Here is a 22,271-nt window from a genome sequence, read left to right as displayed (position 1 = left end):
TACGATTCGCTCTTAATATGTTATAGGTCCGGGCGTGGGCGCACGTGGGCTGCCGGACGTCGACTATTTCATCGCATCACACTCGAGTTACCGTCACGTATACATAAAATAATATAGAAATGTCCTTGTATGTATTTGGGGAGGGCAGAACATCCGGCGAAGACGCCAGCCGTGATTTGAACAGGACGGAAAACGTCGTTTGCGAATGTCACATTCTCGTCTACGGAGTCTCTATGATGACGTGCGTTTCAGGATATCTAGACCATGACCTATCTGGCGTTATATTAAAAAAAATATACCAAAAATATAAGAAATTCACTGTTCTATAAATAGGAAGAAAATATCGCGACCCTTCCAGTACACTTGAATTACATTTAGTGAGTTTATCGTCTGTGCAATTGTTAGAATCCCATGCGACGACACGGCACGTGTCAGCGATTTATCACTTTGTCGTTAAAGAGTCTATTTAGCTTGTAAATTTATGCTTTAAACGAGCTATCATAAATTCGCCCCGTGCTTTCCTTCCGTGATGTGGGCGAAGGGCCCGCCCACCGATGAGAGATTCTTCGATTTAATCACATAGATTGCAGCTTCCGTTGAATTCGAGAGATGAAAGGAGCGTGGGTTACATTGCCAGTTTCTAACATCTTATCTCGCAAGATAACAGCTGTTATTAGGCAAATTGTTACGGGGAAGTCAACATTTAAGATTTGAAATTAGTTATAATTAAGTTTAATTAAGTCTAATCAGTGTATTCAGCAGAATGTAATTTACTCAATAGTACGTGACATTTGTTCGTATGTGTTTTTTTACCCAACGAATTCTGTTCTATAAACTAAAAGTATTTAAGATTGTTAAAGTTTACCCTTATCGTTTCGCGGAATCAATCTTAAAAATAGAGTTAAAATTACCAATACAGAGATAAGTCTTATATCAGTTTACAGAAGTTTACAGATGATTCACACGAGTAACACGGCCGCTAATTTCAACAGAATCGTACAAATGCGATTCGCTTAAATCGTATTATGTCTTTAATTATCTAAAGGCTGTTAGCCTGGCCTTAAGCGCAATATAACGCACCTTCCATTATACGAGCGACTCACACTGAGGTCGGTTTTACGCTGTTTCATCAAATTTAATATTTTAACACAATGTTGCATTAATGTTTCGTCATACAGTAAAGCATTTTGATCCTTCACGGACTTGTAGTAGAGTAAACAAATATTTTAGCATCCGTTAACAGTTAGGCATTGTAAGTATAAAATACATTGTCTGTCACTCCAACACAGATAATATACATTTTACAATCTGTCGCCATTTGCATTTCATATTTATTTTATCGGTTTGGGTTCTAAGAAAATTAGTATATAGTGTTAGATAATTATATATTTGTAATAATTTATGTCAATTTTCAGGTCAATTTAATATTAGATTAAATAAACAAGACACGAAATGTTCAACACGATTTAGGGTAACCATACCAGATCTATTACCGTGCGTTTGATCAAGATCTGGTTTTCATTTCAAACATTGTTGAAATAGCTAATGGTTTATTGTGCGTGGGCGCAGTCGCCGTGCTGTCTAGTTCGCTTAACAATATGTAGAAAAGTTGAACGATAAATTCATATAACTTAATCGAGTCCTTCCATTTATGTTAATATATAATATTTTTTTTATTTTTTTTACATTCCTTACTATATTACTGCCATTTTAGTTGTGGTTAATTTCCATAGATGTCGTCACTAAAAATGTCCGGATTATGTTTATATAATTAGGCATATAAAAATTTTGTAACCAGTAGTGCTGCGGAACATTTCACTAAACTGGTTCAAACAAATTGTTTATTATCTAAATATTTACATAGGCGTGCCTCTAGTCAGGATTCTATGCACGAATGCTTACGTTAATGGAGTTTTTATGTTACAAGATGAGTATTTAATCGTAATTATAAATTAAATTTATGATTTGACGTTGTAATAACATAAACATTATTGAGATAAATCATTTCAAATATATTTTTTTTATCCTTATGTCCCATTACCATAAGAATGTTGTACGTTAAGTCAGCTTATTCGAGAAACTATAAAAATCACATTATACGGCAGCCGTAATAGAATACTGTATGGTTAGCCATCACGGTTTCTATAGAATTTAATGATATGAGGAAAAGATAAGAAGCTCACTTTTCGCTGAAATATCTTTTAAGATAACAATATCGGTTTTTGTGACTAGAAAAAGTTGTTTTAACAGTTGTTTTATGGAGATAACTGCTGTAGTTAATAGTTATGTAAACAAATATGCTTAATAGTATTACGAATTATTACGCCCTTTTATAAAATTATAGGTTCGGAATGTAAATGATTTTGTTCCAAGTATCTTTCACATCAAGTTGAAAATTCCGAAACTGATTTAATAATATTACAAGTAAATCTACTTCATGTACGAGTTTTCGCAACAGTCGTTTTACAAACAAATTCCTGTATACAAATTCCATGGTATTAAAACATCAAAACTTTTTTCTAAATATGTTTGCATTCATAAAGATATCATTATTCCATTCTCTTTGACGTTTACTTCGCGATAATCATATAAAAACAATATGTTTACGATTGTGCGCATACTAATTTCGTTTTGATGTAGGTACATATTACTACTCTTGAAATATTCCCTTTTTGATATTTCCATAATCGGAATTTAGAAGTTTTCATAGATTAATCTATTTTGTCGGTTTTTGAATCGGTAACTTTAATACAAGTTTAAAGGTACTTAGTCAAATCCACGTCTTATGAAGATTGCACTGTCCTAGACTTCGTTCAGATTGTTGTTACAATCTTATACTTATAAGAGACTACTATGACTGGTCCAAAATACAGTTACGTATAATAAGATACGGCAAGAAAGTAGGACGTATGGACGCCGTCATGTCTGCGCACACCTTGCTACTTATGAACGGTTTATCTTTATTAATACGTATATAGTTAGAAACCCGGTAATGTATTTAGATTCCAACACTACTCGTTACTTAGTTTATGTGTAATTATTTAAGCTCTTACGTAGTCCGTAAATTATACTACTTGTTTATATTTTATGTCTTGTCAGCTCTACTTACTTCTTATATTTAAAACTTCCATTATTAATAATCAAATAAGGTTAAATATGTTATTCTTTGTAAAAATACTATCAAACAAGACTAATGATTTTACCTTATGAGTTAAAACTGGTCAATTATTATAAAAATTTGTACAGGCTATCTATTACAAAATTTGCTATTTAAAAGTCTTTCGAGAATATAATACAATATACGCAACTGAGTTATTAGAAATTCCTAATTATCATTTACATTGTTGTGAAACTCATACTAGACTTACTATTACAAAGTAAGGACAATGAAACAAGATAAACATTGTAAACAAACCTGCCTGAGTTGTTATGACATGATCGGATTTAAATAAACGTCTTTAGTGTGTACTGTTTACTTTACTTATTACTTGTTTACTTTTAATAAGAATTGAAATAAATATTCTTACTTAAATTACTTAAATTTATCCAAATATTATTAAACTATATTATTCTTATAACTTTACATGTGCTTAATCTTACTTATATCTACTTATTTCACAATTGTCATCACGAGAGTCAACCAAGAAAAACTGTCGATAGCAATCTCATTGGTATGCGTAAAAGTCATAAAGGAATGTTATTATTTTCAATTTCTGTTGTAAGGAAAAACCAACGAAAACATTGTAATAGAAGACATTAAAGTAAAAAAATACAGATTAAAAATTAAGACCTCTTTTTTTGAAGTTGTTTATATAAATGCACAAGAAAACATGTTCTTCTTGATAGACAGTAATTGACTGTAAATTCTGTACAACATAAAGGAACCGATTCCATTTAAGTCAACGACATTAAAATCGTTGCTATGCACGTAGATGAGCCACGATTATAAAATTATACATTAAATCATTTCATAATCGTTCGTGTAATGGGAAAATGGGTGAGCCATTTCATAATCCGTGTGGTGGTCCTATGGTTCAGAGAATGGCTCATATAATATGATTCGTGACTGACATCTTAACTGTCAAGTGATTTGATAACTGTCACACCATTTGAGGCATGCATTGCGTGCATACGAACGAATTGAGTGTAATAATATAAAGTGATCTTATTAAATGTTATTTTATTTGTTATTTATTCTATATTATAGAGATGTAATAGTTAAGTGTTATAGTAGAGATATTATGCATTTATATATACATTAAAGGAAATGCTTAATGTTAAAAGATATTTCTGAAAGACTGAAAACAGAGCGCGTATGATATGTGTAGCTTTTTCTATTTTGTCTATTTTCCCTATCCAAATACAAAGGACGCAAAAGGCAATATTTGACATATCCGCTTCACTAATTATCTCTTTAATGAAAGTTTATGAAAGACACATTAAGGCTGAAACTAAAAATAAATGTCTTTGTGTTTCTCTTTAAAGGAGTTTCTTGACTATGGTCGTTTTTTTTTTATCTTAACCATGCTTTAAACAAGCCACACAGCTCGTATCGAATTTAACAGCGGTAACTTGACATTTGTGACAGGCACGTTATTTTATAGTCGATGTACTTGAACGCTCCATTATAAATAGCATATTATAATACATTTATCTATTAAATAATTGGGGTTTCGTCTTTTAATCATAGTTTTTTATTTATAACTTGTTAATATATAAAATTTCTATTTTTTTTCCATCTTGTCTCGTAATACGTTACGTCATCGCCCTACCGATTTTTCAATAATCAAGTTGCGCCAATTTTTCGTTCACTGTGCTAACGAACGACTAGATTCAGTTAGTTTCAAATATTGTCTACTAACTTTTCACCTGGAATTCTGATTTTAAATCTACACAATAGTTTTAGTTATTAAAATCTGTGGTTTAATTAAAAGCAACTGATAATAGTTTGTGTATTTCAAATTTTACTATTTATATAAAGTATTTTTAATCTATATTATTTACACGTCTTTGATATGTTATATGTATTTAAGAGCTAAAAGACGTTAAATTTTTTATAACGTTCTAAATAAAAAGAATTCAAAAGATTTTTAAATACTGAAAGAGCGTTGTGACATCATGAATCGTCGTATTATAGCCGAAGTGGATGCCGAATTTAAACTAGGTCAAGAGGACGTTTACGATTGAGGAAATGTATAAAAAATTAACGCCTTGAGATTAAAGCTGGACTTATATAATCATGAAATAAATTTTTCATCTGCAAAACATGATATACAACATTTTAGATCTGAATTAGTAGGAATGTTTGAGTATTTATTATAAGCACAAATAAGTGTTACATAGAACAAAAATACCCTAATCTATCTGTGACCGAGCTCTGTGGCTTATGGTCTAATTGTATCCGAACTGATTTGATACATTTGTCAGGATTAAATTAGAAATATCTACAAACATTAATAATTTCAATGTTAGGTTAGGTTATATTATTATTATAACAGTATAATTCTATTCCGTTTTTCTAACAAATAATTGCGCCGTTGTATAGTATATATAAATGTTGAGCCTTAAAATTTCTAACAACATTAACTTTTTAAAATTCATAGATTTGTTGAAATTATTATACGTGTAAAATATAAATGGTGTACATATTTTATATTCACAAATAAAAGAATTAATTCCCTAACGACTAATAACGATGCCGTTGACCTCTCGGGTCACTAAGTGAAGCTAATTCAGCTATTTCTATTACTGTTCAAGCTTTCTCTAGTCAGCCATTATTGTAATGTTAAAAAGCATGTCCTGTTTCCAGAACGGAAGTGGATGTCTAACAGCTTTTATTACTTAAAATATGTACTATTAACTTAATTGAGTTAATAATGTGTTCGGTGTTAGTGAACAGATCCTTATAAAGATTTTTAACATAGGAAAATTAAATTGCTGCTTGATATAAATGAATAATAAATAACCCCTAATTATCCAGCGGCCACCTGTTCCGAGGTTATGTTTAGTGGAGAGGAAACTAAAAAAACGTACTATCTAAGAAAATGATGACGATCTCGAATTAAATTTATTACTATTAAAAAAATATACTTTTTCTAATTCTAGAACTCCTACGTACTGATCGGTTTATTTAATTTAATATTCATGTTAGTTAAATTAATTAATATCTGTGAGTTCTTATACGTGTATTTACTTAAAATCAATATCGCTCGTATGTCGATTATACATATTGTTAAATATATGAGTGTACTCTACCGAGTAAAGTCTCTGAAGTACCACAAATCAGAGGATCCTTGGAAATATATATGTATAAATGTAGTGTATAATATGTCCGATCACGTACTTTTTATCATACAAAAAATATTCACTCTTTAGTCAATGTCGAAAGCCACGTAGCAGAATCGATTCGACCAAGTAGCTAAATATAATCTTACATTTACATTTAAATGTAAAATATAAATTAAATTTTATAATTAATTGATTTTGATTATATTTTTTACTTATCATTCATCCCAACCGTCAACATGTTAGACAATTACTGAATGGGTCCGGGCCACTGACAACTCGACGCCATTTCGTAAAACAGATAATAAAAAGTAAACTTAAATGTTTGTGGGTGGTTGATACTTAATACATTAAAATAAAGAGGACACTATTACGGAGCCATAGAAAAATCTAAATTAAACGAAATCAAGACTTTAACATGCCTTTTGATGTAAAAGATACAGAAACAAAACATTACATTGTTCCTCTCAACCTTTTTGTAAAAATAGTATTTTAATGTTACAGTACTTTATACCGCGTTGATACTTATGCATTATAGCGAGGATATTTTATTATTTTACTTGTTAAAAGCTTAATGGACTGGTTGCGAACGAACAGCTTTTATGAGGAAAAGTTTTATATACCTCTAGTTGAACCGTATCGTTAGCAACGCGTCGAAAGTAAAATAAAACTTAAGTGGCTATTATTACTCATTGGAGTTTTCAAACTAACTTTTGATTTTTAATTAATCACGTATTTTTATATTTCGTACAATAATAAAGTCATAAATATCATTTTATTTTTCAATTAAAAATTGGTATTTCTGAACGAAATTATTATGATAAATTTAAGTTGAATTAATATATTTGGTTAAATTTGTATTACCTAATATTCGTTTTTCAATTAATAAATACGTAAAAGAATAATAAAGAAAACTGTTTTATCAGAATTAATTTTGTAACTACATTTTGTGTGAAATAAAGTGATGGTGATATATCAATTGTAATTTAAAAGGAAGTAATGAAAACAGAAAAGCCCGCCCACGTTGGAATAAAAATAAGATCTTTGCCACTATGAGTGAACGACCATCCCATAAATTGTCGAATATTTAACTGAGCTGGCTTTATTGAAACTCTCAACACTAAAATAAATAGCATTTAAAGTAATTAAACGATAAATTGAATTAATCTAAATAGTTCTACGCTATTCGTGGTATGCCCAGACCGATTCCCAGAGGGGCGCCATTGTCTTCCTAATTAAGTTGTCAATAGTCGTCCTTGCCGTGAACTCCTTTTAGACATGCCACCCACAGACAAGACTTTTTTTTTGGCGACGACAATTTAATTCTTAAATTTTATAAGCGGTAGCCCCGTTTGAAAAAGTTATTCGATTAAAAATAAACGAATTGTAAAAAATATGTATAAATAATTTACAACTTAAATATATCTTTGTATTTTATTTAACGTTGTCCGTCTACTTATGAATTACCTGTGCTAAAGCTATTTTATCAATGATACTCCCACGTCTGACACGCAATGCTCAAATGTTAATATGTTAATCGGTATATTTCATTAGCTGTTGGCGTTTGAGCATAGATATTTAGTCTCGATTGTAAAACAAAACATAATGCAACAGTTTTGGATACAATTCGTATGAATTTATAAAAGTTTAAATCTCCTCAAGTTTCTACATATATCAGATAAAAAAGTTCTTTATATTCAAAACTTCACTGTCACTAAACGATATAGTTCATAGTTAGAATATTCTTTTTTTTTTCAAAATACTAATAAGGTTCATAGAACCTATTTTGTGGCACAAAGCTTATTTAAATTAAAAAAAAAAAACAATGTACTCGCTTCAGTTTATAGTGTGTCCAACAGTCAGTAGCGAATTAGCGGCTGGATGTACAAAAGTGACCGCACTTCCTGCTCTCACCGCGTGGGCGTCGCGCGTGGCGACGGCGTGCCATACAACGCTGCTCAATGAACGACGCCATTATGGTAATCGGTGAATTCTAATCAATCGTGGGCTGTGATTTACACATTGACAACCTTAAACACTGTCATTTAATTAAAATATAACTTAATGATTGCATTATGAATTATTAAGTTGTGTCGAAATGGTTCTTATTGGGTAATTTGTACCAAAAACGCGACACTTAAAACCGATTAGTATATAACTTTACATATTAAGTAATATATTGGTTTAATTGATGTTGCACTTGAATATAATCAAAGAATATGCATGTAAATTAAGACACCTATATTCAGGTATATGTATATGCAAAATCCGTCTCGTACCTAGTGTTCGAAAAAAATTTATAAAATGACAAGATTAATAGTTCTTGATTAATTTATGATTGAAAACTTATCTAGTTACAAATTGCATTCCTGTGCTATACAAGAATACGAATTTTAATAGCAATAAGTTATATAATACCTATGAATATATCCAAGTTTTTTATGACATTTGTTTGAAATGTCTCATAAAGACAAAAAAAAAAATCAAGAATGATATAGAAACTTTCGCTATCGCTACCAAAAATCCATTACATATAATAATGCATCAAAATTGTCGCATCGAATTCCAAGTTTAAATCAATAATTACAATTGGAACGTTAATTTTGTTCTAACCACAACGACAATGTACAAAATGAGTCACGACAGAAATGCGACATGTTTATTCTTGTGTCAATTAACACGAGTCTCGAGATATCATACGTTTAAAGATTATTTGTATCAAACTGTCGACTAATTCGCCAACAGTGAATCACCCGACGCAAGTTAATTGTGAACTACCGGATTCTATTATTGTCACGTCTAATTTATTGTACAACACATTTTGTGTGAAAAGTCAAGCGGGACACCGCCATTTTGTTTTGTAATTTTGACCGTGTTTGAAAAAAAGTAAAATTAATAATAATTAAATAAATGCCTTTATTCCGTTCGACAAACTTCTTCTTGTTTTTTCCACACTCAAGATATAATTCGTCCAACAAATAAAAACGTTGACATTGGCAAAATATTTCACGATTGCAGTGCGAATGAAGCCATATAAAAAAATAAAAAAATCTTAAGAATATATATTATTACGTTGCTTATTGATACGAAATGTACTAAAACTTAGCACTTTTTGTCAACAAAAATCTATAATTTAATAATAATAATTCTTTATTACAAATAAATTTTATATTGCTTTTTTTCAACCGCATAACCAAGAAAATATAAGTTTCACAATAATCACATTTCAAGTTCTTATACAGGCATTTAATAAAAAATAATTTAATACCGTATTCCCATAAAGACCCCTTGTATTTATTCGCAAAATGTAGCTTCATTTTAAATAGATTTCCTCATAATTTCCGCTTACGACCTTATTTATACTGTTACATAACCATTTGTTTGAATTCATTGCGAATTGCGAATGTACGTGATAAATTAATGAAAAACGTTCATTAGAAAAGTATGCCTGGCACAACATTACAATGTTTACTGCATACGAAGCCGGTCCCGTTTCTCACTCAATAAGCTACGTTATAACTATACTATAATGTGCGGAGATATATGAATAAAAAACTGTTATTTAGTGTGACGATGCCTACTTAGGGTAAACATAAAGGTCTACTTTTTCGTACATACGTAATACGTAATTAAATCTTCGTTCAATTCTTCACCAGTAGCATTTATAATACCTAATAGAATTTTATTTTACAGTTGCACGTCTTCAAATTTAATTTTAAAGATGGCGACGAATGAAAGCCATTACCAACACCAATAAATAATAAACTTCTGCTATATAACAAAGGGTTTAAATTATGTAGAGCGCAATGATCTTATATAATTTAATATATTGTTTTGTAACATACATTAATGATATTGAATATACATACATACATATATATATACATATATATACATATATATATATATATATATATATATATAAAATAAATGAAGTTAAGAGTCTATGAATCTAAGATAGAAGTCACAAGGGCTAATCATTTTATTAAATAAAATTGTATTCAGAAATGTACATTTAAAGTATCCCATCATTGAATAAAAAATATTTTTTTATTTCCTTAAAACGCCCGTAGTATTATTGGGAGAATACATAAATAAAAAATAAATGCAACGGTTTACACGGTACAGCCTAAAGTTGTGGAATGAAACAAAAATTAATACTTATTATGTTCCTAATTTTAATACTTAAATAAGATTCGCGTAACGTAAAATAACAATAAAAAAAATAATAATAATGCACAGCAGCTACACGGGGTTCTATAAAGAGATACTTTTTTCCATAACCTGCCAGCTATCTGGGCTAATCCAGAATCCTTAAACCGCGATATAAGATAAAATGGACGCTCGAAGGCGCTTTTAATAATACTTAAACCTTGTATTCGTCTATAAAAGAATAAAAATTTATAATATAAAATTTATTTAGATAAAAATATTTATAAATTTGTTAATATTGCAAAAAAAAAAATGATTAATTACTATTGAGCTTTCGGGATAAATATGGGACCTTTAGGTAAGGGATCTGTCAAAGTCAACAACAAGATTAAGGTCTTCACTAAATGAAATTCCAGCGAGCTTCGCTACGGGGAAATAATACCCAGTGCCTTTGGAATTCGCTCACCATAAATATAAATTTAGGTTGACCAGGACAAGATGTTAGTCTTGTAAATAATGCAAAAAGACATGTTACATGTATTCTTTAATTTACGTTAATGAACTATAGTTTAAGGGTTTATTGAACTATAAATCTCACTTTATATGTATAACAGACAGTACGACAGTCTGACAGTCAATAAAATATGAAAATAATCCTGTGATATTATATCCTGTGCTATTTTTGTGTTAGCTAAATTTACGAGTTAATAGAGATTGTCTTGATACGTGCTTATATTGCTTGCAAAGTTGGAGATCATTTGAACTTTAGTATACACGCTAGTTTGTAATATGCATAGAATTGTCTTCTCTAATACATAGTTCTTAGAGAAATGTTGATGAATAATATAATTATAAGATAATTTAAACTAAAGTAGCTAACTACATCCGTTATGTAAAATTTAATAAAATTTTTGTGGCTGTCTTGGAAAACGAAAAATTTAGAATATGTTTTCATGATTCTCATAGACTAACTTGATTAAATTCTTAATCCACAAATGTCTGCTGTAATATTTTACTTTACTCGTTTTTACTCGTTATTTTTGTTCTTTTTAATTTAATGTTACAGCAATACAGTCAGGAGCTGAGTTTAATTTGAACTAGCTAAAATTGTTTGTATGTTTGTCCTATATGTCCCAAAACCACAAACTATAATCAAACTACAGAAAGTTCCTGTCCCAGTTCACAGCAATTAATTTTTATCTTTGTTTTTCATCAAACTTATTTTTTACTGTTAACTTCGTTTTGGCATTTCCCTGATAGCGCAAATACATATACAAGGACGGAATTGGGGACAACCAGCCCATAGTTGCGTGGAATAAATAATTAAATTAATTGTCAAAATAACTTGCTAATGGATCTCATTTAATTGACACATATTATGTGTATGGTATACGATTGACGAATAAGCTTTTTATTCCACCTTAATTATGTTTGCTTTCCCGTTAACCATTATATATAAAGGGATAAAAAATACGAATACAGATTCTCCATTGCATTTATAGAGCTTCGTCGAAAACTGAGTCGATTTTTTGTAGTAAGTTAAAGTATTTTCAATAACCGTTAACTGGCATTTCGTGAGACTAATAATTAGGTTATGTTTGTTTATACTGAGCTTAGAACAAATGAAACTAATAGTTATAATTAATTATTGAGTTTAATGTACTGTAACAAGTTATTTATATTCTGTATGAAGTGTCAAACCCTAAAGTTTGACATTTCTTATAACGTCACGTATAATAAATATATTTAAAAATAAAAAATTTTTACATTCGTAAACCATTCCACGAATCCGGTGTGAATGAAGCCTAAATTAAAAATAAATGAATATGAATATAATAATTTCATGTTAAATACAAAGAGATAAGATGAAATATCAGATTGTAAAACGAAAAACGCATTTGACACACGTACTCGCAGCGTATTTTACTAGAGGGTAGGTACTGCAAATTGCAATAATAAGGTACTGTAATGACATGAAAATGTCTTATTATATATAGAGAAATACTTGATTGTTTACACCAACGGTTTACTTAATGGTATTTTAATTTCAAATGTTCAAAGAATTATGTGAAATGCAGTAAACTAAACTAAGTTTTGTTAGAAATGATTTAAATGTTTATTAAAACAATTAATACATTTATTATAGAGCTCTTTCAGTCGTTCTTGTATGCGGAGCTTCTTTCTACGTAACCATAAGGATTCATGTGCAAAATTAGAGAACAGATTTTAATAACGTTCGCCGAGCGCCTCAATTATAATTGTATCTTTCGGAAGAGTTCCCGGACTGATGCCTTGACGTGTAACTATCTTTCTTGCGTTTCATCTCGAGGCACTTGTGATTCACGTGCTTTTTCACATACTAGCGAAAAACGTGTTCTTTAACGTCAGATTTCGTGTTTAAATACGATCGTTACGAATAATAGTACGTTATGTAAAATTTTGTTTAATCCTTTATGAATGACTTTCTTTGGGACAAATATTAACGTGGGCTTTACCACCTAAAAAAAATTTTAGGTGGTAGAGCCTAGCTGTGGGCAAGTTACTACAGCTCGAACATGGGCTGGCTCGACCGGGAAAGTACCACCCTTTCACAGAAGATTGGCGTGAAGTAGTCTTTAATGGCTGCGTTTCGACCGAATAGTGAGAGAGCCGGTTGCCGTTTCCCTTTTCCTACCCCTTCCCTTTACCCTCCCTTTCCCACTTTTTCCTCCCCCTCTTTCCTAATCAAGGGTGGCAATACATCCCCAAAACTATGTTGTGGATGTCCATGGGCGACGGTACTTCCTCCATGAGGTAGGCTGTCTGCTCGATTGCCCCCTTTAGCAAAAAAAATTAACGTAATTTTCGTGTTTTGACTATAATATTTACTAAATTTCTACAACATCATAAATTAGTAAAATTATTGTATTTAATTAATTTTAAAAGTTTTTATGAACTAATTCAATTCAACATCGCGTTTAGAAATATTTTGGTATTCTGTTATCCTTAGCCCAATTATGTTAAGAACTGTCATCTCCAGTAATGATAGTTTTAATTCCTAGTAAACTCCGGACTCTATTTTATTTTTATCTTCCTCTCGGTATTATTTTTGAGATCAGACCAAACCTATACAATAAATGCATTCGTATTATGACGCAAAAAAATATTTATATACCTACAAGAAAGTATAATATAAAACGTTTTGAAATACCAAATTATATAGATTAAATACGAATAAAGCTATTGAAAACTAGCGATTTTATTTAAATTTTTTTTTTACCTCGTCTACTATTTTCAGTCGCATCTCAATTGATACGTCTTATCTGTTTCTGCCAGTGTCTAAGTTTTTTGATCTTTTTTTTCTGTTTTTTTTTTCATATTGGACCTTCTGCGTATTACTCATGTATATAGAAAAATGTATCTACATTCTACGCTTTTAATAATTAAAAAAAAAAAAAAACTTAATTTACAAACATTATGAAGATCTTATGAGCACTGGCGGAGTTTATTATCAAACTACTCCGAACTCCTAAGACTTTAACAATATATATTTTTTTACTTAACTGGAAACTGATAGGCAAGTATTACAGTATGACATTCAAGAAAGAATGCAAGAAAGATCAAGTTAAGTTGTCTTAAAACAAAACCGTAAAAAAAGCCGGCTGGTAGAAAAATTAATCGCAAATAATAAGTTATATACGTATGTCAATATTCGAAACAGTGAAGCAATCATCTGTAGAAAGATACATCTTCGTCTTCGTAATCAACGTACTCAGTTCATAGCACCCCTCAGGAAAATTAAAAACCCTTGCATTCGCATTTCTGATGCCGAAATTAAAATTTCAGTACTATTGTCTCATAGCTCACAATATGAGAACTCCTTGAATAAGAACTCGTTTCATTTTGGATGAAGGCGGAAAATAAAAATACTTTATGAATTGGATTACAATTATATAATTTCTGCTGATATTGTTTGTCTTTAATTTTTTTTCATGGATTTCTATATGGAAAACATTATTGACCGATGAAACATATAAAATGTGCTACCATAACAGCGTCTAATTTACTTACCAACAGTTTGTATAACAAAAGAGTTATACAGCTCACAAACTGTGTGGCTTAATGAATACGTGTTTCTTTGTTTCAGGTTATTTTGGCAAGTACTTGAACAAATACAACGGTTCATACATACCTCCGGGCTGGCGTGAATGGGGAGGCCTCATAATGAATTCAAAATACTACAATTACAGCGTTAACATGAATGGAAAGAGAATAAAACACGGAGATGATTATAATAAAGTATGTTTATGGAATTTAATCAACTTTTTTTTTACAACGGATTGTATGTATTTATACATATATTAATTGAATTTAAGTAGTTTTGAACATTTAATAAAATTGTTATTATACAACTCGGTGTGAATATTCTTATTGTTACTTCTATTTAAAACGACTGTTGCTTCCTTGATACATGTTAATGTAAAATTAAATTTTACCTGTTAAATATGTTACTAAATACGAGTATGTTACAGGATTATTATCCGGATCTAATAGCGAATGATTCGATAGCGTTCTTGCGTGCTTCAAAGCGAAGATTTTCAAGAAAACCGGTCCTCCTCGTGATGTCTTTCCCCGCACCTCATGGACCCGAGGATTCAGCTCCGCAGTACTCTCATCTCTTCTTTAATGTTACAACCCATCAGTGAGTATCTAATACATGGGAATAATCTATTTAAGGACTCAAGACCAAAGAATAAATAATAAAAATTTTATTAGAACATAGATTTAAACGTTCTCGTTATATAAATACCTGATTGTATGAAACTCATTTCTTTTCTAAATGGATCCAATTCGAAAACATAGCACGTATGTGTTTATCGTAAATTCAAAATAAAAATCCTATTATATTTTTTGGGGACATTTAAAAACATAATCCGTAGCTGTTACAAACCAGTGGCAAGATTTTCACTTTACATTATATGTCCATGTTCGAAATCCTATCTTTCAATTAATCGCATTCTGTTTAGTGGACGATAAGAAGCTCGGTCAGGAGTGATAATCCGAAACTAAGATTATGGCTGTGTTCAAAGGATATACCTACATCCACTGATACCCGTATATCTGATCGACATAGTTCCGTGCGCCCTAGAAACTATAACCCTTATACAAATGCATAATTAATGTACCACCCTTTCAGTATTCTGTCGGTATTTTCATTCAAAAATACCTGCAAGTCTGAGGTGCTAAGAATGCCATTCATCCAAGCATCCATCCAGCATTGTAAAATAAGATGCCATATTATACCAAGCCCGGTCTGAAAAGGCCGCACAGAGCGCTCTTATTGCTCTGCTCATAAACGTTTTTCGGAAAGTGTTGTCTTAGAATTCTTTGCTGTTTTTATTTAGATGTAAATACTGAAGGTCGGTAGATAAATGTTGCCCGCTTTCTTTCTCTCTCGCCGTCTCGATTTTTAAACAGTTGTTTTTGAAACATTCTGGCAAACACTAATTGCGGCCGAATATTTTGAGGTCGTAGTCGACTTTCATTTCTTTACTATCTTCCGACAATTTTAAAGCTATTTCAAATTGTGTACACGATTTTATTATTTATATTTTGTTTACGGAAGACAACAGTTTAGATGCATATATTTGTTTTCTATTTTTTTTTAAACAATTTGTAGAGAAAAAAATAAATAAATTTGTAAATGTAAAGTTTCACGGTATAATTAAATTCCAATAACATTTATGAAAAACTAAAACAACGAAGTGGGGTTTGAGTGTTTCATATAGTCGAGATGTTATCCTTAATCGATCCACAAATGTTTCTCGGAAACTCATTATTAACGGAACGTAACAAACCTCGTATACATATAAAAAGTGAAGCCTTGACTCGACCTTCCCTTTTTTGTTGCACGGAAATTTTGCGTAACCAACTTGCGCCCTAAATAATTTTACGTCCAGTCGGGTTCCGGAGCTGATTTATGTTTTATGAGACTGTTTAGAGCCCGGTATTATACTTTTTGTTTTGAAAAGCCCTAGTTTTTGCGATTTTTTTTGGTAGGCATTTTAGTTTTTTGATATGGGTACAAAGAAATTTGTTTAACAATGAATCAATATGATAAAAATTGTTAAATTCACATTTCTTCACTAATCTTTAATTTTATTATATTAAAGGTTATATTCTTTTGTTTTTTTTTCTTTTGTAATTAAAATTTTGTAATGTGTAAAACATAACTTAATTCTGAACATTATATATGTTGCCTCTCAGTCGGAGGAGCTATGGCACGTTTTATTTCGTCCCAGGATGTTGGTGACAGATATTGTCACAGCTGTGCTTTGTTGCCTCGAAATTCAAATATGTTCGGATCTAAGAAAGCTGTCAGAACCGTCTGAATTCACAATATCGGTGAAATAAGAAATTAAATTTAAGAGCGCGGAACAAGAAATAAATAAAAAAAATACTGCAAATTCACTATTAAATTAAACTAAGTTTATTTTCTTAAATATTCTTTTTTTTTTTTTTTTTTGCTACTTTATTTTTAAATAATGTCATCGAATACACTGGCTGGTAGTGATATGGGACTTCTGTTGTTCCACACGCGTATTCAAAGTTAGTGGCCTACTTGCTTCATCGCTTAAAAGCTTTGTAAACTTCACAATTCTTATCTACCGTGTAACTTTCTAAGTACTTTTAAAAAGTATTTTATTTTAACTTTAAATATTTAGAAGAAAGTAAATTCTTGTTTCTTTACTGTGTTTTATGTTGATGGACTACAATGTTCTTGTACCTACATGTGTTAACAATAATTTTATATTAACCTTCAAAATTATCAGATTAAAGGTGGATCTTATAGTAGATTTCTTTGCGCTCACCATAAGTTATGAGCTTATCCTCGTCAGACTACAAACGAAGCGTTTTCTGTTTATCATTCACTAACGTAACACAATAGCTTAATGTGCTAAGATTTATGTACTGTAAAACTATTAACACTCCGTATGTAGTGACGGTGTACACTTGGGGTAATCATTCTGATCTACGATTTACATATAGGACAGCTTTTTGGGGTTCGGTATTATTTGAAGATAAACTAAACATGTCATAAAACTCTATTATGATTTCAACACTATAATCGCATGTATTTATTCTGTTTGCAAAACCTTTGCGTGCGACGGCACGGCGCCGATAACCGGAGTTGAACCCGGGACAGCTTCGGCTCTTTTAATATTCAAGTGTCGGCACTTTGTGTGGTCAAACCTGTCTCCGAAACCCCGGGGGTAGAGCGGGATTAATAAAAAAACACCGATAAAACATCCTTTATTCATTTCTGTTATTTATTTACACAAGAAACTCCGTCTGATATCGAATTGATTCGCGACATTTTTTTACATTAGTGTCGTTAAACAAACGGACCCAAAAACAAAGCTAAGTTTTGATATAACTCGATTAAGACTGATCGATATTTTTAATATTATTTATACATGTATAGTTTTCTTACTATAATGTAGCTTTCTTCCATAGTCATAAAGTAATTAAGGAAAGTAGTATTTTCTCTGATAGTATATGTCCAAGAGTCCTAATATATATAAATTACACTAACATATATAAATAAAATTATTAAGAAGAAATTTTAACAGTCAAAACAATCGGTTTTTTTTGAGCCTTGTATATGTGACGCTCGTGAAAATTTTTTTTCGTGTACGCTTCTTTCAATATAATTATATTTTAATTTAAGGACTCGCTAAACATAAAATGCTAGCCGTCTGTTCACGGTAAGCGCTCTCTTTTGTGTCGTCATCGTTATATCTCATGAATATGGAACGTTCGGAGGCTGTTCTTGAAAAATTTCAATTAAGGACATTCGATTTTTTATGAAAATAAATTTACACCGGAAATGTTGGCAGAGCTAGATCTAGTTTGAGATCATTTGCATGCGGTATTGTTTGCCAGCCTTTGGTATTGGAAAGTTTGTATTCAAATCTAGCATCTGATTTATTGAATGTTTGAGGTTGACCTAATACTGTTAGTATTCCATTGTTCTTTACACAGTACGGCGATAAAACACTTTGTATCTATGACATAAACACTACTTGTATCCGTCTTTTTATTAAAGACCTGATTGATTATGATTTTTTTTTAAGTGAGCAGGTTATATTCATGAATTTCTTTCTAGCACACCAACTTACGATATGGCGCCAAATCCAGATAAACAATGGATCCTGCGAGTGACAGAGAAAATGAAACCTATTCATAGACAGTTCACGGACCTGTTAATGACAAAGCGTTTGCAGACTTTGCAAAGTGTTGATGTGGTACGACAAATAACTATTGCCTACATACATGAAACTTAATATTGTTATTTTATTAGTTAAAACATGATTTTCTGAACGCAATATACAATAGTTGAAAATTGTCTGAGATTAGCTGAACGTGATAATTCAATGCAATAACTCAGATGAACGGCGATTGCAACAGATGTTAAATTACAGGCTGTGGAGCGAGTGTACCAGGAGCTTAAAGCTCTCGGGGAGTTAGATAACACCTATCTGGTGTACACATCAGATCACGGATACCACCTTGGACAGTTCGGACTGGTTAAGGGCAAGAGCTTTCCCTTCGAATTCGATATAAGAGTGCCGTTTTTAGTACGCGGCCCGGGAGTCGAACCTGGAACTGTGTAAGTTCCCACTAATTGCTCACTAGAATTTATATTAAGTGACAACATAACTCACTAAGACTAAGACCATAGAAAATCAGTATAAATAAGAATATACATATATCATAAAATTGCATAGCGCCTTACCTTATGGAATATCTTCCAGCGTGGACGATATAATCCTCAACATCGATCTGGCGCCCACATTTCTGGATATGGGAGGAGTTCAGCCCCCGCCTCATATGGACGGCAGGTCGCTGCTGCCGCTGCTGCAGCCACGGAGGCGACGAGCGACAGCACATTGGCCAGATACATTCCTAGTCGAAAGGTATGTTGATTGTGGAAAGGTTTTTTTGTTGTTACATGACAATTAAAAATGTAAAACGAGATAACTGGAACAAAGGCGATATTATCATCTATTGGAAATCTTTTCCAACCAAGAGTAATAAATAATTTTAAGTCTACAAAGTTAAGGATTAGAGTTTATACTTTATATGGACACGTACTCACTATCCATTTCTAAAAAGGCTAAAAGGCTACTTCGTATACGACCAGTCTAAGGCTATTAAGATACTTTCGATTAAAAGTTTTTTTTTATTTCAATATACCATATAGCTGTTCTTATATGAAATTAGTTCTTTTATTTAATATAAGATTTTAAATTAATATCGGTCTAACAATAGAAATCATGTAGATAGGTAATAGTATTTCTAAATAATGTAGGTGGTAATACTTTCTCAGCTCTGGACGTCGCGAGACCCAAGCTCATTTAATGGAAGAACGTTTGCGAGCACAAAAATACAGTAAAGAAATGAATGCTAGAACAACGACTATTATGCCGCTACAGTCGTCGTCCGAGAGCGGAGACTTCGAGGACGAGTCTGACGATGACTTCCTGGAACTTGATGATGATGAAGATGATGAGGACAATGTAAGTACTTTCATATAGCGGATGGATTCAGGTATGTGTGTGTGTGTGTGTGTGTGTATGTGTATGTGTATGTGTCTGTATTGCGTGCGTGCGTGCGTCCGTGCGTGTGTGTGTGTGTGTGTGTGTGTGTTTGTGTGTGTGTGTGTTCGTGCGTGCTTGCGTGCGTGTGTGTGTGTATGATTGCAAATGTGAGTAAATATATAAGTAAAGATATCTTGAGGGACTTGGAATATGTGGTATGTTTTTAGGAGAGCACTGAAGATGCATCGAACAAATCAAATCAACCTCTCATATCAAATGAAAGTCACAATCCCATACTGGAGGCGAGTCTCGATAAGATTCTTGGAGGTGATGGTGCTGTCAATAATCAATATAATTACCTCAGCCAATCAGGTGGGTCGAGTTTATCATGATAGTTTAAAAGGTTTATTAAAGATGGGGAGATATTTGAAAATATTACTAATTTAAACGAAAAAATACATGTATAAAATGTAGTTGTTTTAATAAAACAGAAAAGATATATTATAAGAAAATAACAAATTTGTTTTTAGAAATGGATGTCATTAATGGGAAGGCAGCACGTATAGCGGCTGAATGTTCCAAAGCTGAACTCCGGGCTCCCTGCTCCGTCGGACGGAAGTGGAAATGCGTGCTTGTTAATGGACGATGGAGGAAACACAAATGTAAATATGAGGTAAGAGTCATCGTCAAAAAGTCTCGACTAGTATACTTTTAGTTGACGAAATATTTGTTCACAGGATATAACTATTCCACAACCGAAAATGAGCACAAAGAAATGTGCTTGTTTCACTCCAAGTGGCCTTGTTTATACAAGACTGGAAACAGATGGTACAATCGCTAGACGACCCGCAGATTTACAGAAAGACAATAACACAAGATCACGGAGGTCTACAGATAATGATGTATTTGAACCGAACACTGTGGACACAATTCTTGAGGAAAATCCTAGTATTGGACATCTAAGTTTTAACAATGAGCCTATTGATGAAATAGAGAAGAGGAACATTGAAAACAAAGTCGATAAACTCATTAGGGAAACTGAAGCTTTCCTCGAGGCGTACGAACGAACCAAAGATAATATAGATCATAAGAGAAGTAAGAGGCGTGCTCAGCATTGGGGTCACAAACACAAACCACACAAAAACGACCCATTGTTGAACATGAATGAATCGTCTCTAGAATGTAAGATAGATAAAGACGGCACTGTTAATTGTTCGCAAGTTATATACAATGATTTGAAAGCTTGGCACACCAACAGACTGAGTCTAGAAGACCAAATAAGAGAATTGAAAACAAAGTTGGAAGACTTAAAAGAAATTAAGAGGCATTTAAAAATAAGCAAACCTGTAGTCGAAGTACAAACGGTAACGCCATCATACGTCAACATGCATTTACACAATAAAACACAAACACCCGATAGCACGAAGGATAGCTTTAGGAAATCACGTTTCCATAGAATTAAAACCAAGCACAGGAACAGCACAGTGATTGATAAAAAATTCAGACAACTCAACGAATACATCCTACCGACTGTGAACGGTCACACCAGAGACGACATATTTAACACTCAACTCAGGAACGAAACATCCACAGAAGCAGTCGTAAAACAATTGAGTACAATTGATCTGGTCGAAATTGATTCCAATCAGACATACGTTTTAGGAAAATTACCAAAACCACAAGTAACTACAATCATAACCGAAAGTAACTTCTACGATCAGAATTTTGCAGCGGAGAAGAGCACGCAGCAAGCAATTACCACGTCTACTGACGATACAGCGACTATATACAGCGATATTTCCGGGATAAATAACACATCCAGTAAAACACCACAAACGGAAAAACCGACGAGCCCGAGTCAAGAAACTTCCACGGACATTCTGTCCACATTGCAGTATTACAGTTCTGAAGCTAATAAAGTAATATTAACAATGACAACGACACCAACTCCTGTGACAAGACGAACAACAGCATCTCATCAAACATATAACCGGACATACCACACAAAACCATCGAACAGACCAAAGTCATCGTCTCTAGGACCAACAAGATTCGATGCGTCGGAATATGAACAGAGAAATCCTAATAAAGGAAATTCTAACAATCACGGAGTATTCAGCAAGCCGATGGACGTGTTCCAAAGAAGATTACATCCTTTGTTTATAGAGAATGAGGATAAACATGTCTGTTACTGTGAAGAGAGTCGGTTAGTGGAATTAATAAAAAAATAATATTATTTTTATTGAAAAC

At 32.0% G+C, this 22,271-nt stretch overlaps 1 protein-coding gene across 3 annotated transcripts in view; it reads left to right on the top strand.

Moving 5' to 3' along the window:
- LOC116767944 (extracellular sulfatase SULF-1 homolog) overlaps nucleotides 1-22,271 on the top strand; it is a 51,258-nt gene that overhangs the window by 27,116 nt on the left and 1,871 nt on the right. For all 3 annotated transcript variants that reach the window (XM_061526659.1, XM_061526657.1, XM_061526658.1), the window contains exons 4-12: nucleotides 14,564-14,715; nucleotides 14,949-15,118; nucleotides 18,587-18,725; nucleotides 18,903-19,090; nucleotides 19,236-19,397; nucleotides 19,811-20,000; nucleotides 20,249-20,393; nucleotides 20,552-20,694; nucleotides 20,759-22,227. In XM_061526659.1, the coding sequence (XP_061382643.1) occupies nucleotides 14,564-14,715; nucleotides 14,949-15,118; nucleotides 18,587-18,725; nucleotides 18,903-19,090; nucleotides 19,236-19,397; nucleotides 19,811-20,000; nucleotides 20,249-20,393; nucleotides 20,552-20,694; nucleotides 20,759-22,227 (2,758 nt within the window). The remainder of the gene's footprint in view (nucleotides 1-14,563; nucleotides 14,716-14,948; nucleotides 15,119-18,586; nucleotides 18,726-18,902; nucleotides 19,091-19,235; nucleotides 19,398-19,810; nucleotides 20,001-20,248; nucleotides 20,394-20,551; nucleotides 20,695-20,758; nucleotides 22,228-22,271) is intronic.

Source organism: Danaus plexippus (genome assembly GCF_018135715.1).
Source record: "Danaus plexippus chromosome 3 unlocalized genomic scaffold, MEX_DaPlex mxdp_25, whole genome shotgun sequence".
NCBI lineage: Eukaryota > Metazoa > Arthropoda > Insecta > Lepidoptera > Nymphalidae > Danaus > Danaus plexippus.
This window is presented reverse-complemented; position numbering and strand designations above follow the sequence as displayed.